A 22,326-nucleotide genomic window follows, 5' to 3' on the forward strand; every position below is an offset into this window, starting at 1 on the left:
TTTATCCAGTAGCTCTAAAAGAAGAACAAGAGCGGCATGGAAAGGACTTAGAATTAATGAATGGGTTTTGGAGAACAGGGAAGAAGAGGTGTGGTAGGGGGAGAAGGTGGAAGTGAGAGAAAGAAACAAGAAGGTGAGTTCCACGGGGTTCCGTTTTCTTGTTCAAAATTAGGGAGGGGTGTCAGTTTCGTGATGGTGTGCCAGAGTTTGTATGGTTGTCACTTTTGCATAGTAGACAAATGTTCATAGAAATTCCTTGATATTGCCATGCAAAAGCTAATGAGTTAATCTTCTCAAAAAGGGGAGCTTCTAAAGACAGGGACTTGACTGAAAATACAAATGGGAATGGTGGAGAAGTGGGAGCCCCTCGGTTCTCACATAGCTGCTAGGAACTGTTGGGCAAGTCACTTGACTGCTGGGAATCCATTGTTGACCCACTTGAAACATGCAAGGTTAGAAGGCACCTCATCCTTGGATTTCCTTCCGGCTCCAGGTGCTCATGGTGATAGAAGGCAATGGAAGTGTCTCACTTCTCTCTGGTTTCTGGGTTCTACCTCTGCTCCTACCTCTTCCTGTAGACATTTGCTCATTCTTTCATCCATTCTCCATCTGCCCCACAAAACCTGCATAAGCAGCTGGGGTTCTTGGGCTATAAAAAAATGAAGAGAACTCTCCTACCTCCTGGTCTCAAAGAGCTTGCCAAGTGTGTGCAGAAAAAGGAATCATTGGAAAATGGTGCCTTGGAAAGGGGCCATGAAAGGTAAATTCTCACTTCAGAGATACTACAAAAAATGAACAGCAGCTACATGGAAAACCAAATAAATTCATCAAAGGACAAGAAAAACTTGGTTGTTCTGTAAGTTTTCCTCATGTTTCAGGGGAGTGTTCCTTTTGCAAAAATAAAATAGGATTTAAAGTCTCTTACTCCTAGAGATGGCAAGATTTTAGGAATCTTAGAAACCACTACAATTTTTCTTCTCCGGAGGTTGTTTCACTTATATTAGAAATGATGTAGCTCATAAAAGGGAGCCAGCTCAATTCAAAACACATTTATGGGGGGCCTTCAGGGGCCTGTACCGGGCAGAGCCTTCTGTGGGGAAGGAAAAGCCTGCGGGGCTGGGATTGGGACCGGCTGTGAAGAGCATTTCTCCATTTATTAACTGTTGACCTTGAACAAGCTGTACATGTCTCCGAGTTCTCAAAAACATGCCACCTCACCAGGTTCCTGGGAAGATTTCAGGAGATGCTTTTTGTCACATGTCATGCCTGAGGCTCCAGGAACCTTCTGTCCTTCCTTCCAACTCTACCCCCCCCCCCCCGGAGGGGATAGGGGAGAGAGATGGACAGGAGAGTCCCTAAGTGCCCTCAAGGATTGGCAGTCTGGAACTTGGTATTTAAGAAACTCAGTAGGAAGCTGTGAGTTCTCAGCCAAGCCCTGACATTAACAGCTTGATTTATCGCTGTGGAAATTCACAGTTTGCCACGTGTACCTGGATCTGAAGTCCCTCCAACTGTGCCAATATCCCCCACTTACTGCAGCAGAGGGAGAAAGGTCAATACTGGGAACACCTGGGAGAAAGTTAATCTCCAAGGAATGGGGTGGGAGGGGGAGTCCTCCCCAAGCCGGTCAAGCTTGCATTGGAATTGGGCTCAGTCCATACACATGGTCTGCAAATGATCCTGGGGCTGGGAACCCAGACTCATGAGCTGGGGAACCTGCTCAATGGTCAAGGTGACCTGAGCTTCAGGTTTCCCCTACATACAAAAATGGCATCATGTAGCACTTGCTGTATACAATCACTGTGAGCCTTAAGTGAGGTCCTGACTGAAATGACTCAGACTAGTGCAAGATGCGCAGTAAGGACGTCATTTGTTAGCTCATATTCATCATTCACAGGATGGAACAGAAAGATATTTCTGAAGCCAGGTGCTGGTGGCTCATGCTTGTAATCCTAGCTTCTACTCAGGAGCTACTTAGGAGATCTGAGGATTGCAGTTCAAAGCCAGCCTGGGCAGAAAAGTCCACAAGACTCTTATCTCCAATAAAGTGCTCAGAAAAATCCTGAAGTGGCAATGTGGCTCAAGTGGTAGAGTGCTAACCTTGAGTGTACAAAGGGGCTCAGGGACAGTACCCAGGCCCTGAGTTTAATCAAGCCCCAGGATTGGCAAAAATAAAGAAAAGAGAGAAATATATTCCTAAGTTACTTTATTTGGTATTCATACTGTGTCTTCTGGCTCCCAGCATTCTGCCAGCTGGTCTCATAGGTTCCTACCTCCATCCGAGGGAAGGGGAATGGTGAGGTTAGAGACTGCCTCTACATAAACTATGTTCTTTACTTACAAAGAACACTCTGGTGGTTTTATGTAAAGTATTTAAATTAAATGAAGTACATTTGGGATTAGAATGGGCCTTTAAAAAATGCTACATGAAATCGCACAAGTGTACTTGGGAAGCACTCCGTACAAAGAACATGAAGAAAACAAGTCTTCAGCCCATGTGGAGTAGGGTAACATGAGCCTAATAGCACAACACTAGAAGTCAAGCACAATTCTCCCTCCGCCTGCCCCTTAGAGGGTCTTCTTTTCTTCCACTGCTTCTTTAAGGCAAGGAAACACATTCCTGTTTTTTAGGAAGGAAACTTCCTTCTGTTGCCTGGGTTGGAAAACAGTGTCTAAAGTAAGCAGCACTCACCAGGTACAATAAAGACACCAACTGTGATTTGGCTTGAATGTCGATAATGTCTACCAGGCTTGGGGAGGTTACTGTGCATTGAGATTTCATTGTGTTCAGTTCTGATTTCATTGTGTTCAGTTTGTGCTACTATAATGTTTGTATCTCAGGACTGTTCCATGAATGATTCAGATATTACATACACATTGCCAGAGCAGTCCCTGGCTCAGGGTAGGAGCTTAGAAAGTAGAAGCTGATAACCCAGCGGTCTAGCTTTCTCTTTGGTACCTCTGGAATCATCATTCTTACTTTAGAAACTTGTGAGGTTTAAAGAAAGGCACGTGGATCCAAATTTACATATTTAGCAGTGTCTAGTACATAGCAACTTCTTTTCCTTTTGTGCCAGTACAAGGAATTCAGCTCAGGACCTAGGGGCACTGTCCCATAGCTTTTTCCACTCAAGGCTAGTGCTCTCCCACTTGAGCTACAGCTCCATTTCCGGCTTTTTAGTAATTATTTGGAGATAAGAATCTCACACTTTCCTGTCCAGGGTGGCTTCACACCATGATCTTCAGATCTCAGCCTCTTGAGTAGTTAGGATTACTGGCATCAGCCATCAGGAATGACTGATCACTAGCCCCTTTTTGAGGCAAGCACTCTTGCCACTGGGCCATATTCTCAGCCCACTAGCCCCTTTTATAGATGTGAAAACTGAGACTCACGGAAGTGAATATAGTCTTTGTAGATTCTATGCAGCAGAGAATTGAGCCAAGTAGTTCTAATTTGAGAACAGCCCTCAAGTTCCTATAAAATAAATGCCTGGCTTAGAATAGCCTTCCTTACAAGAGCTATGTTTTATTTTGTAATGGGGCTTTGATTTTATGATTTCAACTCACTTCTGATACTGATTGGAATCCATCATATTTGATTCTAAGTACTGTTTGTTTATTTCCCTAGTCTAAAAACATCACTAATGGATCTGACCTCACAAAGTATACTTAAGGGAATAAACAAGGTCTCCAAAGACTATATTGATTCCCACATCCCAGATCCCAACTCTGGAAATTGCTTAACTATGCAGTCTTCCCTTCCTCTTCTTTTCTTCCTTCCTGTAGGTGACTAATTTCAAGATAGCTGAATTGTGAGATAAAAGGAGATGTATTTATAGTCATACTTCACATAAGAGAAGATTTCAGAGGAATTCACGATGGCTGCTTATTCACTATGAATCAACGTTTTTGTCCATATCATCTCATCATCTGAGACACACCTTTATTACGACCATTACCTTTGTTTTTCAGATGAGGAAACAAGGCTAGCAAGTGACAGAGTGGAGATTGAGACCCAGTTTCACCCAGCATGAAGCATATTCTCTCTCTCTCTCTCTCTCTCTTCTCTCTCTCTCATCTCACTGCTCTGTTGCATGAGAGGATTTTGCTGTGTGATTTTGCTGGCTATCACTGTGGTTCAGAGCACATAGGGCTCTTCGTGATTTCTTGGGCTTGAAGAACCTTCCTGCTTCCCCACCCCAAGTCCATGGTCAATCACCTTGCACATGTGCCCCCTTGGTTATAAAGCAGATGGGAGAGTGAGGTCTATGACTGGAAATGGGACCCAGAGCTCATTCCCCACTGGCAATGAGGTCACTTACGCCATCGCTGTCCAGCCACTATTACTCTGGTTGCCTCTATTTTTTTTTTTGTTTGTTGCCAGTCCTGGGGCTTGGACTCAGGGCCTGAGCACTGTCCCTGGCTTCTTTTTGCTCAAGGCTAGCACTCTACCACTTGAGACACAGTGCCACTTCCAGCCTTTTCTGTTTATGTGGTGCTGAGGAATCGAACCCAGGGCTTCATGCATGCAAGGCAAGCACTCTACCACTAAGTCATATTCCCAGCCTCTCTGGATGCCTCTGTTGAAGGACACAAGAGCATTCTGCCATGTCCTGTCCCTGCAGATAAAGCTCGGCAACATGATAGGTACAAGGGTGAACAGTCTTTGAGGGGGAGTCCAATGATGACAAAGAAGATGATGCTTGCTTTATAAAAAGCTGGGTGCATACAAGCCTAAGGACATATGCATGTATGTTTTTCCTGGCTTTGAAAAGGATGGTGTATATTTCTGGGCAGCTTCGTGCAAAGAAATCCAGCATTTAAGTTTTACTCACGTCAGACTCTATTTGCTTTTAGATATCCAGGGATTTTTTTTTTTTTTAGGGCATTTGAGAAAAATGAGAGGTACAGATGGTTTCCACTAAGGCATGGTTTCAAATTTAAAGAGGATTATGGCCCATGAACCCCAGAAATGGTGGGTTGAGGTGTGAACCTTTGAAATTCTAATTGCAGGTCAGTCTGAGGGGTATACACTTACGAGTGCACAATATCTCATTGTTCCAATATTCCTTTCTCAGGCTGGGGAGGAGGAGGGGGAAGGAGCAGGTACATAACATAATCTTCAGATGAAACTGAAACAGAATTGATGGCAGCAGTTTGAGCTCTGGTGGATTCAGTCAAGAGAGAAATCTCATCTCAGTGCTGGTAGCTCACACCTGCAATTCTAGCTTCTCAGGAGACTGAGATCTGAGGATCATTGTAGTTAGAAGCCAAATGAGGAAAGTCTGGGAGACTCTTTATCTTCATTTAAGCACCAAAAAGGTGGAAGTGGAACTGTGGCTCAAGTGGTAGAAAGCCAGCCTTTAGCAAAAAAAAAAAAGTCAGGGATAATACTTAGGCCTTCAGTTCAAGCTCCAGGACTAGCACTCCTCCCTAAAAACAAAAACAAAACCCAAACTCCATATTTACCACTGCAGTTAGCAATTATTATTGCCTATTTCAATAATCTTTATTCTTTACATCTGCAGAGCTGAGCATTTGCCGCTGGGATGACTGTGTGATCATTTCGACCTATCTGCCTCTTTATTTTACAAGTGACAGCACCCAGCTCCAGGTGATAATACCTGTGGTTAGGACAGAAAGTTCTAGAACTGAAGGTGTCCCCAAATGCAGGCAATTATTCAACAACGCCAGGCCTTTAGTACCCATTCTTATTTGTTAACTATTTGCCAGTTAGAGATGACAGGACAGCTACCAGCTCAGTGGAGGTGACAGGTACTAGATAACAACTTGGAATCAAGGGAAGACTGGAATAAAGGCAAAACATGCAAGCCTGAATTTATTTCCAGCCTAGAGGAAGGCAGGCCTTTTTGGAGCAGAAGGAAGTCTGAGTTCTCAGTCTAACAATCTCAGTGCTCTGTGGGGAGCACAGGATTACTGAGGCTCAGAGAGCTTAATTAGTCCAAGCCAGTAGGGTCCATTTTTCTTCCAAGTTACAGAACTTTCCAGACAGAGGTAGGAATTCCTCCTGGGTGGTTCATACTTAAACACACACACACACATTTTACAACCACAACACATGAATGAATGACCTCCAGGTATGGGTTTCCAGCTGCCTGTTAATTCCATTTGTCCATTCCCCAGAATTTCATCTCCAAGTGTCCCAAACCAAACTTTTAAAGTATTAATAACAAGAAACTTCTCCTGTGTAGTGCCTTATTATTACCTTTTTAAATAATGCCTCTTGAAGTGAGTTTATTCTGGCACTTTATTCTGCCAGAGGAGCATGAGCATTCCCTTATGAAACTCTGCCTCTATATGACTAAAACACATTTCCTACCCGAAGCACATTCCTCGGAGGATCATTGATGAGCATCTTCCTGGAGCCACTGTGCTGAGTTCAGCTGGGCCAATCCAGAGATGTGCATCTCCCATTTTTTAATTATGGCTTTCCCGTGGATGATCACTTCCTCCCCCCATTGCCCTGTAATTCCTAAAATCCTCTTGGGGTTGGTACCCTTTATCATCTGCCACTATGTGGGTCCAAGATTCAACAACCAACAGGCCATCTACGTGATTGACTCTTCATTCTTAGAAAAGGAGGCTCACCTTGGCCTTCTTTCTCTGGGATTTGTTGCTATGCTTTCATTGCTTTGTATCTACTCCGCTCTATGCCATCTATTGTGGGCTGCTCATTTCTTTACTAGCATGATAGGCAAGGGCATTGCCCAATCTCCCCTGCACATAGTAGGCTCTTGATAAATATTTGTTGGCAGTGAGTGAACTGAACAGCCACCCCACCGCCAGACATCCTGACAACGGCTGTCGGAAGGAGCCCAGGATCAGGGAACAGCCTTCCAGCCACAGAGGAGGGCCAAGGGCCAGGGTACCAACAGAGGTGACACTGGGAAGACCAAGGCTTAGGGCTTCTATACTGAGACACTGCTCTTGGGTCTAGATTTTTATTTTTCCTTTTCTTAAAAAAAGAAAAAAACAACTTCATCCATAATCAACGGTGAGCAAGTAGAGACGGACTTTACAGTAGACCGGACTACTTTAAATAATACAGTAGCCATGTGCTGAGGCTGAGGAGTGAGTTATTTGTTGGTACTTTTTCAGCTTTGGTTTTGCATCTGGGACACACACACACACACACACACACACACACACACACACACCCTCCCTCCTTGACTTTCTTCTGGGTGCAGAAGAAAAATGCAAATGAAAAGATGAGGAAATGGCAAAAAGACAAGAAGAAAAAAAAAAGAGAACCTCAACTTTCATTTGTCTTCACATAGCATTGCAGCGACCCGGGGCATCTGCACACAGCTGGCTTTCGGAGGGCGGGAGAGCGGGGCGGGCAGCTTCCCGCCTGGCCCCCGGCCGCGCTGCCCCGCGCCCGGCCTGCTCTCCGCCCCCCCCCCCTCCCCCGCACCCATCCACACGGGACTGAAAAAGAACACGCACAACTTTTGCTTTTCCGTCCCCTTCTTGCAGAAATGCTCGCGCCGGTAACCAGCCGGCTGAAGCAAGCGCTCCCCGGTTCCGGCGGGCCACCCCCCACCCCACCCCCCACCCCCCCCCCCCCCCCTCCGGCCCTCCCGCCGGGCCAGCCCCCGCCGGGGCCCCTCGCACGCCCGCAGCGCGCAGCAAGGCGGGGGGCGGGGCGCGCGCGGGCCGGGGGCGGGGCGCGGGCGGGGGCGGCGCATGCGCAGAGCACTTCCTTGTTTGTCCCCGTGACCGGCCTCGCGATCCCGCCCGCTCTCCCGCCCGCCCGCCCGCCCGCCCGCCGCGGGACTGAAGGGTTCAGTCAGCCCGGCCTCGCCGCCGCCTGTCAGAGCGCTCGAGTTGCCGCGCCGCCGCCGCCCGAGCCGCCCGGCCGCAGCCTCCGCGCCCCACCCCCGCCGGCATGAGCACCGGGAGGCGGGTCCTCGGGAGCCCCCGGCCTCGCGCGCCGCTCGGAGTTTGAAGGGGCCGAGCGCCGCCCTCGTCCGCCCGCCCCCTCCCCCCCCCCCCCCGCTCCCGCGCCGCCGGGCCGGGGGCGCCGCGCCAAAGGCCGGCCGGGTGCGGGCGCCGCGCGCGGGGCGTTCATGCGCCCGCGCCGTGATTCACCCTCCGTCCCCGCTTGTGTCTCGTCCCCCCCGGCAGGATGCCGGACCAGATCTCCGTCTCCGAGTTCATCGCCGAGACCACCGAGGACTACAACTCGCCCACCACGTCCAGCTTCACCACGCGGCTGCACAACTGCAGGAACACCGTCACGCTGCTGGAGGAGGTAGGCGCGGGGCCGGGGTCCCCCCCCCCACCCTGCCTTCCGAGATGGGGGGGGGGACGCACACCACCCCTCTCCCCGGCCCGGCTCCCCGGTGCCTGGGGGGACTTCGGGTCTGCAGCCCCCGTCCTCGTCTGCCGGCCCTTCTCGGGGGGGGGGGTGTCCTGTGAGTTTCAAGGCCCCCCCCCGGGGGATGGGGTGGCGGCGGCTGGAAGTGGGGAAGGAGCGAGGGGAGCCCTCCCTGGACACCCCCGAGGGAGGAGTCGGTCCGAGGAAGCTCTCCCCCGTGTGACTTCCAGGCGGGCGGGCGGTCTTCGGGGCGCTTCCACCTCGCCGTGACCGTCTCCTCACCCGCATCGTAGGCGGTGGCGTCAGGGCCACCGAGGTCAGAAAGGCGAGGCGTCGTGGCCAAGGTCGCCCGCCAGCCGGGGACTTGGGTGGATGGACAGCGAAGGCGAAGCGCTTCCCCGTCGCCGCCGCCGCCGCCGCACAGCCTGGCAGACTTAGCCGCAGAGATCAGGGCCGGTGGAAAATGCCCGAGGAATTAGAGGGGACCCGGGCTGAGCCTGTCTTCCTCCCCCAGGACGCCCTCCTTGCTGGTGCCCCGAGTGCAGACGCCTAGGCGATTCTGTGTACTTAGGTCCCCCCACCTGGCTCCCCTGTCCCCCACGCCTTTGGTAATAGGGTTCTGGCAGCTGTGCCAAGCTAGGTCTACAGGGCACTGAAAGGCTGGGAAAGGAGATCGGAGGCCCGAGCAGCCTGCAGAGCTGATGGAACTGGAAGAGGGGGGTACTGGTCGGGGGGGGGGTGTTATGGAAGGAACAGCCCTCCCTCCCCTTTAAAAAAAATAATCTGGACTTCTCAGCCCAGTGTCCTGGGTGTCCAGAGGCAAGGTTAAGGGCACAGCGATTTCCTGAAAAATTTGGAGTGGATTAGTGATAAGTTGAGATGGGTAAAGAAGGGACTGGAAAGCCCGGGGGGCTACCGAAGCCCGAGCAACCCCGGCACCGGAACTCAGCACCACCAACTCTCAGTAAGGTAAAATAGTACTCTTCTCCAAACCGCCGCCTACCTACTCCAGCAGGAAAAGGCAGGGTTAGGTGCAAGTTAGAGGAATGGATTTCTCCCTAGGGGAATTATGTGGTTGGTTTATTGAGGTTTGGAGAGCCTTTTCTGACTTAAAGCTACCGTGACCCGCCCCCTCCGTAATGTTGGGAAGCTTGTGGTTTTGTAGGTGAATGGCTTTCAATGCTTCTTTTGATACTGATTCTTTAGTTAATATATAGGAAGAGCCAGTATTTAGAAACATTGGGGTCCTATGTTTTAGGAAAGGGAAACTTCTGTTCCTGTTGAGTCCTGCAGTTCTGGGTATTAGTATAAATGCTTCATTCCAGTTGAGATGCTTCTAGAGTTCTTCTCTCTAGAGTCTTTGTTGGGTGCTTAAATTGATTTGAAGTAGGTGGAAGAATACCTCCTAAATAGGTTTGTTTGAAACCCAGAGATAAGTGGATTGAGGTGTTTTTTTGTTTTTGTTTTTGTCTTTTTGTTTTTATCTTTGTGAATGTCAGTCCGTTGTGTTACCCTGACAGTGCCTGGAATTAGAGTTGCCAGGCATTCCGCCTCGTGATGAGTCCTTCAAGTATTATGGTAAACTGGAACATGCTGATATAGCAGTATTCTGTATCCTTTTCCTGTACCTCTAAAGGATATGACATTGATTAGAATGCAGCATTATTTTCCTTCTAGGTAGGTTCTTCACTGCCAGCTAATAGAGTTGTCAGTTACTTTTAACTTTCTCTTTCTGCTCATATAGATAGTATTACTGTAGTCTGCAGCACTTGATAAGGGTTTGGACAGTAAGGATAAGGGTTTGGACAAGTAGGAATAAGAGGGGACCCAGGCAGAGCCTGTCTCCTCCCCCAGGACACCCTCTTATTCCTGTTTGCAGGGGTATTTGTGCATATTGAAGCAACACCTTCAGATAGGGTTAATGTCGTACTTCAAGCAGTTGCTTTGACCTTAATTTAAAATTAAGTGCAAATGTCAGTGATTTTTTTTAAAATTTCATTTTATTTTTAAATTTTCATTTGCCTGTATATGGTGATGAATGCTGACTTGCAAGGTTGGGCAGAAAAAGCAATGCAACAATAATCATTCAAGTGTGCATGGCCTGAGCCATTTGGGGATAATTGGAACCAGGCTAGAAGCTCCAAAGTGTCACCTTAGAGTAATGTTGATAATACTGGCATTCTCAAAAATGTAACTGTAAATGTTTCATTCAAGATGGGTTAATAGGATTTGTTTTTGCTGAACTTGAGTACAGTGTTGGTTACAAAATGATTGTCTCTACTTTGTAGCTTTTAACTTTTATCATACTCCAGGAGATTGGACTCTCAGGGTTAGCTTGCTTTTTCATGAATGCTTTAGTTCCTTAGCCATCATAGTTGAGTTTCTTCTTTTCCTTCAAGCTAACATATACAAAGAAGATACACTAATATAAATATCTTGTGAGTCACAATTCAGTTTTTCCAAAATACAAGGCTTCAGGTTACTGCTCCCAAACTAAAAGGAAAAAAAAAATGGAGGGCATACCACAGAATTTTGTTGGCATATACTTTACAAGTGAGATATTTGAAAGTTGTAAGAATGTGGCCTGGGTTGTTCTGTGCTTATTCTTAGGAATAGAGTTTTGGGTACTTTTCTGTGATGTGGAAACTCTGTAATAGGGCTAATTTGGATCACTTGGAATTTTCTCTTAAAAAAAAGCCTTTCCCTAGTTCTCCTAATGAAGTACTTCCTGTTTATTTGTGGTCCTTGTTGTTTGGATTCCTGACATATATAGATAGAAAGAGGGTAGCTAAACTGTTACATCTCCAAGCTTGGGGCTCCACATTAACCCACACTCTTCCTTTTGCTGTCTCCTTGGCAAAGAGTATGCTGTGCTTTGCAGATGTTAGTGCTTTTATTTAAAGTCTCCGTGATGAGCTCTCTAGGAAATGAGTCAGAAATTTATGGTAAGAAGAGGCAGAGTTTACTTCTAGGCTTCTTTGGGGGTAAAAGGGGCACATATGGCTGTGGGAGTCAGAGCTTGGCTGGCACACAGTGAGTGGAGGCTGTTTTGGGGGAGGCAGGAATGGATCCACTGGTGCTCTGCCAAGGTTTCATCCTGGTGTGTGAGTGTTTTCCAAGCAAAAAAACAAAACAAAAAAAAAAACCCAGTAGTTTTGCTTAGTCTGCAACTGAAGCACACTGCTGAATGCCATTTTACTTGTGAACGTTTGGAAGTTATGAGTAAATGACTGGGAGATGGTTTTCTGCAGAAGGGAGTAGGCCAACAGTTTAGGACCACTAGAAAGTGCCAGTAGAAAGGGATCTTCCTTTTAAAGATTTACAGTGGCAAATACTTAGTGCCTTTTGAAAGAAGGAGAGTCCCCTGTGGTTAGCACCGGTCAGTTCAGTTACTTTAGGTTGAATCCATTTCGTTTGGGGGCTGATGGAGGAGGAGGTGTGTTCCATCCATTTGCTGAGTAGCTGCTCTGTACAAGGCCAGTATATGACGTGCAGTCTTCATGTGAGCACTAAAGCAGGGATGGTTACTAGCTGCGTTTTATAGAGAAGAAAATTGAAGCCCCAAGATGTGAAGTGATTGGCTAGAGAATAAATGGATTCAAGAAACCCTTGAAGCAGTTAAAGTATAACATAGACGTTCTAAATGTCCACCAAGACCTATTTTAGTGACTTTGTAGAGACATACAAGGTCTTCACTTTCACTGAGCCTTCTAAAGTCTACTGTTCTTTCTTACGTCCATGTTCCAGGAAGTTCTTAATAGTTGAGCTTTGATGTGCTGATCTTTACCCTGTGCTTTCAAAGGTTTGGATATAGGTTTTATAGACTGAAATGTGGGAACTTCTGTAGGTATAATCTACAGACAGCATTCACTCAACAAAGTTTTGAGGAGTACTTGCTACATGTATGTCACTTTGCCAACCCCATCTGAGCTATTGGAGTTATTGTTTGAATTGTATTATGGAAGCTAGTGAAGTTTGAGAAAAATAAAGCTGTAACTCTTAGCTGGGTAGAGCACATACATTCATAGCTAGGAAAAGCAACGCAGAACTTTTATTCCAGCAATACAAACTGGTTCACTCATTTATTCCCCAGGTAGTTTACAAATTGTTAGTCCACAGATGTGGAGATGAGCCACCCTACCCTTGGAGTGTCCTGTTAGAGTGTTCCTAAGGGAGCTCGCAGTCAGGTGTGATTCTAGCACCTGAGACTTCTCAACTTATGTAGATGCTGTGTTCAGTCGTTTCTGAAAGCATAGAAATAGTTAAGTGAAGAATGAGGATATGAAATGCAGATTCATTATCAAAGAAGAAATTGAGGATTACGATGTCTTGGTCTGAGGTCACAGTAATAAGTAATTAGCTTGGGAGTTAATCCTATTTCTGTAGTCTTCCTATATCTGCCTTGAGTAGTTGGAATTCCAGGCATGCACCTTCATCCTGCTTCCCTACTTGATTTCTTTGGTTTGGGGGAAAGGAAATAAAAATAAAGCCATTTGGTTTTCTCTGATTTTTATGAGGCTTGTCTTTAAATCTCTGCCTTTTGTGGTTAAAGATGGTGCTGCCAGCTGGGCTGAGCTGAAGTGAATGGGCCATGTGGCTTCCAGCTCCACCCTGGCATACACAGTCTGAAACTGCAGCAGACCAACCTTTTGCCAGTGGGCTGCCCACAGACCGGGCTGAAGAGCTACTGCTTGAAGCGGGTGTTGGATCAGGGTTGGCTCTGGCCTGCCTTCCAGCTTCCTGGCCATACACAGCCTGCCTTTTTGGGTGCTAATGAAGGGCTTACTAACTATCTTAAGTTAGGAATATCTAGTTTGAGCCTTGCTAATCTGGGAAACTGATCTCCAACTGGCTAGCAAAAGCTGTGATGGGGGTCTAATGGCCACTTGCAGTATTGCAGAACAATCAGTAGTCACCTCTAATAATGTGGCTCAGCACAGCTTTCATGGCCATGTGTGTTTGATTTGGACTGTAACTGATCAGCACAGTGGTATAGCACTGGTAATCTTGTGACCACATTCTTAGGGACTGCCAATGATAGAAGTCTAAAAGTGGGGAAGCAAAGTGGTTATTTTACTAGCTAGTTTGCTAGAAGAGCCTTCCAGCAGAGAGAATGCGCATGCGTGATAGGAACCCACACAAGGTTGAGTTTAGTGTTCTGTTCCTTTCCATTGTAGAGACTGAGGCATACAGAAAAGAAAGATTTAAATCAGGGCTCTTGTCACCCCATCTAAGGCTTTTTTGCTCTGATCTCCCAAAAGTGTACATGCTAGAATAGTTTTCTATACCACTCCCTGGAGCTTCTAAGGAGGAAGAGGGAAGTAAACCTGCAATGAGGAAGCTCACTTTGGTAGTCTAGCCTGCTGATGAAAGTCCTGGTCTCATATGCTATGCTCTGTGAGGCCACCGTAGCCCTCCTGATACCAAGTGACAAGGCTTTCATCTGAAGTCAGTTGTGGTGTTGCATGTTCAAAGTCTGCGTTCCTTCATGGGTGCAGGTAGTCTCAGAGAGGTGGTTTCCATTTATGTAACCTAGTCATTTGGGGCATTCTCAGCCTTAAATGTAAATAAGGGGTAGGGATGGAGATCACTCCATGTATAAGTCACTGAATTTGATTATTCAGCCCTCTTCCTACAACAGGGAGGAAGATGAGTAGGGGGACAGGATCCCAATGTGGAACATTGGCAATATTTGGCTTGAGGAGTGTGACGCTCCCTTGCCTAGGTTAATTGCAGCCTCCTTTCTAGGGTGTGTCTGGTAAGTTACTGAACCTTATTGTATCTTAGTTCCTCATGGAATAGTACCTACCTCTAGGTGAGTGACTGTAGGTAAAGTGCTGACAAATGGTACCTAGCATGGTAATTGCTCTATCAGTGGCCACTCTTATTATCCTCATTATTATTGCTGTTCACTATTATCATATTAATCTATTAGATATGTAACAGAAGACAAAGCATGGTGCATGCATTTTGGAAGGGTCGTGATGGCCACATGACACCACCAACTTGAAGGAACCTGGGTGGTGGAGGCACAGATGGGACGAAGTTGGGGGCCAGTGCAGTAGGAAACACTTGGACCATACTGGGTTGTGGTCACAACTGCCTACTCCCAATAGCTGTACACTCAGCTCTTGGTGGGTGCTGCTGTGGGGTAATGGAACCAGTGGCAGTGCTGATGCCTCCACCCTAGCTGGCCTGATGGGCTCTACCAGTGCAGCCTCACTGTCCACACTTCTTCCAGTCACTGCTGATTCCTTCTGTTTACTTACACAATCCCTGCTGTGTCCCACACCGTGGTGCATCAAAGTAGAGGCAGCACTTGTCCCTTTTGGTTTTTGCTGGGGTTTGGGGAGAAGGAGCTTGGTTACACAGTGAATGGCAGGTATTTGATTTGCTTTGTTGAGAGAGGGGGTTGGGGCCCATAGCATTTTGCTGTGGGTCCAACTGGAACTGAAAGCGTGGCAGCTTAGGTTGTGTGCTCTGCTGATTACAGCTTGGAGCACAGACCACAAGGAATTCTATTTTGGTTTGGAGGCAGATGCCTTAAAGTGAAAAGGATCTCTCCTTGAATTGGCATTTCTATGGGCTTCAAGCTCTTTTCATTGTCAGTGAAATGAGTTTTAATTATATCAGATCTGGAGGTGCTTGACTTGGTCCTTCTTAACTGACCGTGGGAGTCCACAGGGGTTTGTTCTGGTCCAGAGCCCCATTTGAGCAGCCCTGTGTCATGGTGCTGTCTGTGGTCAGTTACATAAGAGATAAATTTTAATGCCGAGGCTATGGTATAATTTTCTTCCAAAGAACTGGAATATGTGCCCCTTTGATAAGACAACACCCAATTTAGCCACCCAGAAGCTAAGAAAACAAAATCATAACCTTATGTGCCAGGGAAGTAAAGCCCAGAAGACAGTTGCGTTTTGGTGCCAACTTTTGCAGAAAGCAAAGAGTTGGCTAAGTTAATTAAGGCCATCTCTGCCACATGAGCTTTGGGTGGAGGGAAATAACAGGCTCTTTCCAGCTCTGTTAAGAATACAGCCTAGATATCTTGACTCAGGCCAGGACAGTTATGGCGAATGTAACACCTAGCACAGAGTAGGCTGGAATAAGTAGGGCGATAATTAAATTATTATGACATGAATGTGACAGAACTGGAAAAGGCCTTAGAGATTATGTAGTCCTTTGTGAATGAGGAAGCCAAGGCTCAGAAGACCCTGTAGTGTTTGGCTCTTTTATTGTAAGTTGCAGATCTCCTATCCCCTACCTATCCAACAAACATAGCTACTCAAGCAGCGTGAGTATTTTTTGGGAAGACCCAGTGTTTTATAGGAAGAATGATAGGAAGTGAAGGTATGTTGGGGGAGGGGGCAGTGGTAGATTTTGACAGTCCTGACCCTATATTACTCCTAGCTGCAGTGTGCGGCACCAGTTGAGTCTATGTGCCTGATTCTTGGACAGATACATCTATAAGAGGTGGTCTGATTGGCTATCCTTGTGTCAGGAACACTCCACTAATTCTGTCAGCCTTGTGCAGGATGATGGTAAGGTTAAAAGTACTCAAATTCAGCACTCCTTTTCTGTGGTCCTTGGAGAGGGTAAGAGGTCAGGGAAACATACAGTGTACCCAAATCACATAGCAAAGCTGGGATTGGGTTCCAGCATTCCTGAAGAGGTTAAGATAGATGGATGTGACTGGATATTACATTGGGAAACCCGGTAGATTATATACAAGGAGGGCAAATGCTGGCACTAGTGGCATTCGGGAGATGTTTGTTTCTCTCCCCTTCCCTGGACAAGTCTCACTTCCCTTGATGCTACCTGCTCTATGTTCATTGGGATACTTTGAAGGCCTGTGATTGGAGCACTGTGCTATGTAGTTGCAGCTTTGCATGTGATCAAGGAAGGCCAATGTTCTTCACAGCATGGGTAGAGTTTAAGTGTCCATTACTATTAAGTCCAAGGTGATGACATGATGTCTTTGAATCATCTTTCATGATCTCATGGATAGATGAAAGGACAAGTCAGAGACACTCTACTGTCTTTGGGGAAATGTCTGGCTTAATTGGCTTTCTCTCATGGGGAATAACAGATTGTGTAAAGGTCTCATTAGGGCCAACAGCTTTCCTTCCCTGCAGTGATCTCCACACTGCCCAGTTTACACAAAATAAAATTTTAGTGTCCTTATTGTTTTGAGATGTGGGAGCTTTCCTTTATGTTTCATTAATCACTTCTTTTTTTAATGAAGCCTATTTCCTTTTCCTGGTAATGCTTATTCATGTTAATAGCATTTCCATAAAATTAGATACTCTTTTATTTCTACCAAGTGCGAATCAAAATAAGCATTCTTTGCTGGCCCAGCAGCAGCTGCTGCTTTAATAATAGTAATATTTTTCATAGCAAAGCAAACAAATGCACTGCCTCCCAGTAAATAAAACAGTGCCAAGTCACAGTGTTGTCAGTGCCGTCACCTCCAGAGGCTCCTGTATCTGGTGTATTGGAGAGTCTATGCAAATTCAGAATCTGCCAACACTACAATTAGCACCTACTCTGTGTTATGCTCTGGGTCAGATGCGCTATAATCATCTCACTTGATTTAATCTTCCCAGCTCTAAGTAGTAAATGCATTTTTCCCATTTTACAGATACTGAGTAGGCTTAGAAAAGATTCAGCCTATCCATCCTCTTTCTGTTTGTGTACTATCCTGAAGAAAAATGCGCTGTGTATGTGGAGGGAGGGAGGGGGAGAGAGAGAGAGAGAGAGAGAGAGAGAGAGAGAGAGAGAAAGAAGGTGTACATGTGTGCACCTGTGTGAAATAAGAAAATAGGCCAATGCTGAACATGAGGAGTTAAGTTTGACTTGTAAAAAACCAACACAACAACCAACTTTCTAACTGGGTAAAAAAAAAAAAATACCAGCCATTATTTTTTTATTTACCTGGTTAATTGGAGATAAGAGAGTTTCATGGACTTTTCTGCTTTAGCTGGCTTAGAACTGTGATCCTCAGATCTCAGTCTTCTGAGGAGCTAGAATTAGAGGTGTCCAACTACCTCCTAGCAGAAAGCACTTGAAAAGCATCAACACTTAGTAAATTTCCTGAAGCACCAGCCATAGCTGATCTGAAACTTGAGCTGCATTTAGAGTCTTTGTACGTCTTTCTGGTATCTGACTTGTAATCTTTGTTGTTGTTGCCAATATTGGGGCTTGAACTCAGGGTACCTTTGCTTGGATATTTTTGCTCTACCACTTGAGCTGCAGCTTTACTTCTGGCTTTTTGCTGATTAATTGAAGTTAAGCTTCTTACAGACCTTTTCTGCCTAGGCTGGCTTTGAACCCTGATTCTCATATCACAGCCTCCTGAGTAGCTAGGACTGGACGTGACCCACCAGTCAGTGCGCAGTTGAATTACAGTCTTTTGTTGGGCTAATGGTACCAGTGCTAGCTGTCACTTTCCTGGTCTCAGCTCTATGTTGAGGGCTTTCCTATGGTATTTTAGCTTTCACATCAGCTAGAATGTGGTAGATTAGGGATCTAGGCTGGGCTCCATGGCCCACATTCCTCCCTCCCCTCTACCACCCTGTGCTTGCCTTGTTGATAGTGATTTGCAGCAGTCAGTTTGGTGAACATTTAGTTTTCTTAGTGGAAACAAACACAAACAAGGTCTGCACCTGCCAATCTGCCAGCAGAACAGGAACGCATCATTCCTTCCTGATTTGCTTCCTTTAGATTGAGTGGGAGGCATTTAAATCTGGATAATTTTATATCAGTCAATGTGGTATAAGAAGGATTAATGAGAGAATTGATACTTTCAAAAAGGGTTGACCTCCCTGATTTTTGTTTACCCATGGCAAGTGGTGAATCATATAATTTTTATGAGCAATCATGTCCTGGGTTTACTCTCCAGTATATTTTTATTCTGTTATGTTGTCTCATTTTTATCCACACAGACTTTTGTTAAGCAATAAAGCCACCTCATTTGACAAATAAGGAAAATGAGACTCAAAACATGATTGTTTTACTGAGAAGGGCTTGAGACTAGTTCTGCCCACCAGTCTCATGCCCCTCTGCAAATTCCCAGGCCTATGTAAGAGGACTTTTGTAAAGTAATGTGTAACTTAAAGAATACCTTTAGAGGCCTGGGAATATGGCCCAGTGGCAAGAGTGCTTGAAGCCCTAGGTTTGATTCCTCAGCACCACATACATAGAAAAGACCAGCAGTGGCGCTGTGGTTCAAGTTGGCAGAGTGCTAGCCTTGAACAGAAAGAAGCCAGGGACAGTGCTCAGGCCTGGAGTTCAAGCCCCAGTACTGGTAAAAAAAAATACGTACATATTTTAGGTCGTGGATTCAGTAGTGCATGCCTGTAATCCCAGTACTCAGGAGCATGAGGCAGGTCCAAAGCCAGCCTGAGCCGAACTCAAAACAATAAGACAACAAAAAAAGGTTTTATTTTTGGCTAATTTTGTGATATTTTACATTGTTAGATCCCTATCTTCCTCACCTATCATTCTTTCTGTGGCCCTTTCTTCTTAGTAGTTGAGTCCCCAAGTAGTTTTTTTCTTTGACTACTGGCTTTTCCAGTTTGTTTTTCAATTAAATTTTTACACATGTACAGAGGGAGAAAGAATTTTTTTTAAAACAGTTGACTTAGCAATTACCCCAAAGTGCAACCTTTTGTTACATTGGAGCCTTTGAATATTTGAATGCATCTGTCATTGTGTACTAGTGTGGGTAGATTGCTAGAAGAATTATTGAGTCAGAGGCCAAGTGTATTCATAAATTTCTGATGCATTCGTTGCAAATGTCAGATTGTTCCATTAGAAAAGTGGCCTGTGTCATGATATACCCTCAGTTCCAGGCAGTTTGTGGAAGCACTGTAGTTCATATGGGAGCAGGTTTAAGGAAACTTTGAATTGAAAGATCTATATAGAAGGGAAATGCTGGATGCTGGGTGTAATGGTTGCCCTAGTGTGTGTGTGTGTGTGTGTGTGTGTGTGTGTGTGTGTGTGTGTGAGAGAGAGAGAGAGAGAGAGAGAGAGAGAGAGAGAGAGAGAGAGAACAGAGACAGAGAAGTAGGAAGTAAAGGGAGAAAAGGAGTACATGTGCTGTTATCCACCTGCCTGCTTAGCCGAGAGAACTGGAGTGTGGATGTCATCTCAGTGTTGGGGGGAAGTGGGCAGCTCTATCTTATCAGCTTCCAGCCCTCTTACTGATGACTGACTTCTTTATCTGCCCATGTAGCCTTTGTTCTGAAATATCTGCTAAACATGGAAGTAAGTTTGCTGAGGTCTCTGTCTTGTAGGCTCAGAAATGAAGAAATTATTTTCACCACGAACAGGGCAAATGTGTACACTAGACAGTGCAGCTTCTAAACTGACCTTAGTTCACTTTCTATTACTAAGTTCATAGGATTTGAAACACCTTTGGATTAGGCCATGTTCTGTTATTATAGCCAAATACCTGAGGCGGAGTGTCTTTAAACTAGAGCAGGTTAATTTAGTTTACAGTTCTGGAGAGTCAAGGGTGTGCATCACCTTGACTCTGGTGGAGATCTCCTGGAAGATGGCAGTATGATGGTGGGAGCATGTATAAGAAGAGAGGTCTCATTGTTAAGTGGTAGCCAGGCTCAGTTTCATGACAACTAACGCACAGTCTCAGAATATTACCTTAGTCCCTTCTAAGAGTACCACCACCATTTTCCTACTTACCATTCACTAAGCCTCACCTCTTAAGTTTCACCACTTCAATGCCACCACACTCAGGACCAAGGTTCTAACACACAAACTTTTGTGGGTCACGCACCAAATTCAGACCCCAGCAGTGCCTTCTACAGCCCCAATAGAACTGCTACTTGTCTTTCCTGAGAATTGGTGTTTTTTCTGTTTTTTTAATTAAGCCAAGTTATATTTCAGATTTTGTGTTTGAGCCAATTTTTGACTAGGGAACTCCATCAATGTTAGCATGTGATTTTAGAATGTTTTTAGTATGTGGCAGTGACATTATTTTTCCAGGGTGTGGTGCTTTCATAGTTCCAAAAGTTGCAGGGAGGCCCTCTTAAGTCTGAAATTGCTCCTGAAGATGTTGAGCCTCTGCTTCGCCAGGGGTGCAAGTAGTAGCCTCTGGAGCATCTTTGCTGGTGAGAGTTGTGCTTACATATGCTTTTTTGGGTCCCATGGCTGGTGGGAGAGTCTGGGTTCCACATGGGGTTCATTGCATGCACTATGTTCTGGAACCCTTGCAGATGAGAAGAAAGTTCAGACAACAACAGCCACTCAACCAGTTTGTGGAGTCAGCAAGGAAGCTGGAGTTGGTGTCTCTGAGGCCCTGGGCTTTCCTTGATTAGGCTCATTTTTACTGCTGGGTTCCTTACCCCTTGAGGGTGTATTCTGTCCTTTTTGGGTCCCAGAACATTATCTTGCCCACCTCTTCCTGAATGCCCTGGGACTAGAACCCAAATCTTTCTTTCCAAAGTCTGCTTCAGCCAAGTCTCTTGAAGAAAAAAATATTAAAAAATATTCAGATACTAATGTGTGGCAAATATACCACAGCATCAGGCCCCCAGCATTCTTCTAGCATTGGTGATGTCCTACACCAACAGAATGGAGACTTTCAGGTATTGTAGGGAAGAAGAGTTTGGAGGCAGCTTTAGGTGTTGGCATGGGTAGCACCTCAGACTTCATGGGGTTGCTGGCTGTGTTCTCCTCTGAGAGCAGTGAGCTACTAGAAGACAGTGCTAAGTCCCTCCAGTCCTGGTGCCTCTTCTTACTTATTAATAATGAGTTATATAAATAAGTGCTTTCCCTCTTTGCCTCTCTAGTGCCATTACTTCCTTCAAGTCTCTAAAGCCATTGGTGGCTGAATTTTATCACCCAGTGTGTGTCTAACCCTGGATTGGGAAGTTAAGTTAAAGAGGTTGCATTATTTTATCTTTGTAGCAGCCTTTGCAGGACTTTCTTGTCCTCACTTTGCCATTTGTGGAAACATTCTTGGAAAGATACCAAGTTCTTCACATACACAGATGTTCCTATATTTTAGGGTAGGGATGGGAAGAATGCATTCGACACATCAAACCTACCAAACATAGCTTAGCAACATTAGTACACTGAATTATCTATTACATACCAACTAGCCTGAGAAAAGACCCACATTTAAAATAACAAGTACAGTTTACTGAATGCATATTCCTTTTGTACCTTCAACTCAAAAATCCAAAAGTCAAGCCATCATAAGGCTGAGACTATTTCATCATTGATCCTTGTAACAGTTGTGTAGTTAAAATATTTGCATGCTCAGATTGCCACCCGAGTCTTGGCAGCAGGTAATCTCCTGTCTTGGTTATACTGCTGAAGTGAAATAGCTAAGACGTGCCAGTTCAGACTAAGATCTGCCAGGCTTTGAATCTCCAAGTCTCTGCTCCTAACTACCTGGCTTATAAGTTCTACCCAAGATGCCCCAGCTGGTGCACAGGCAAGTATTCTTTAGTTTAGACACATAAGCCATGGGAACTTCGCTTGGTTTATTGGGAAAGCTCATGAGAAGGAGATTGACGCTGACAGTTGAGCTATATATCAATATTGGAAAACAGGGTGGCTTTTATGATGTCCTGTGCCCAACTGTGTGTTCTGTGAGTGGTAAGTACACTTCACCCTGGAGCTGTCAGGTAGACGTTTAGTATAGACTTCTTGCTGCATAGCACATCCTGTCACATGACTTGATTTTGGTCTCTTAGACCCCGTAGTCATACGCCATTCTAAATCATGTTAAATATCGGTCAAATGCACAAAAATGTATTACTATGAAGACTTGAAAGTTTCTTATTCATTGCAGTGATTGAGCTGTTGGAACTTTGTATGATAATAGCCAGTATTACGTTTGAAGCCTAATACTGTGCTAAGTTCTTCATGTTAATATTTTATAATCCTTAAGTTGGCTTTATAAAAGTTTTTCTATTTTACAAGGAAGGAAAATAGATGCTTAGAGAGGATTAGTAAAT

General features: G+C 45.4%; 1 protein-coding gene and 1 long non-coding RNA gene across 5 annotated transcripts in view; both read left to right on the top strand.

The window, feature by feature from the left end:
* The window catches only part of Asap1 (ArfGAP with SH3 domain, ankyrin repeat and PH domain 1), a 292,770-nt gene that overhangs the window by 58,172 nt on the left and 212,272 nt on the right, over positions 1-22,326 (top strand). For all 4 annotated transcript variants that reach the window (XM_048358418.1, XM_048358420.1, XM_048358419.1 and 1 more), the window contains exon 3: positions 8,149-8,275. In XM_048358418.1, the coding sequence (XP_048214375.1) occupies positions 8,149-8,275 (127 nt within the window). The remainder of the gene's footprint in view (positions 1-8,148; positions 8,276-22,326) is intronic.
* On the top strand, positions 18,684-22,113 carry LOC125360462. Its single transcript, XR_007212753.1, has 2 exons — positions 18,684-19,335; positions 19,377-22,113. It is a non-coding gene; the product is annotated as an uncharacterized LOC125360462 (long non-coding RNA).

This window comes from Perognathus longimembris, chromosome 12 (genome assembly GCF_023159225.1).
Source record: "Perognathus longimembris pacificus isolate PPM17 chromosome 12, ASM2315922v1, whole genome shotgun sequence".
NCBI lineage: Eukaryota > Metazoa > Chordata > Mammalia > Rodentia > Heteromyidae > Perognathus > Perognathus longimembris.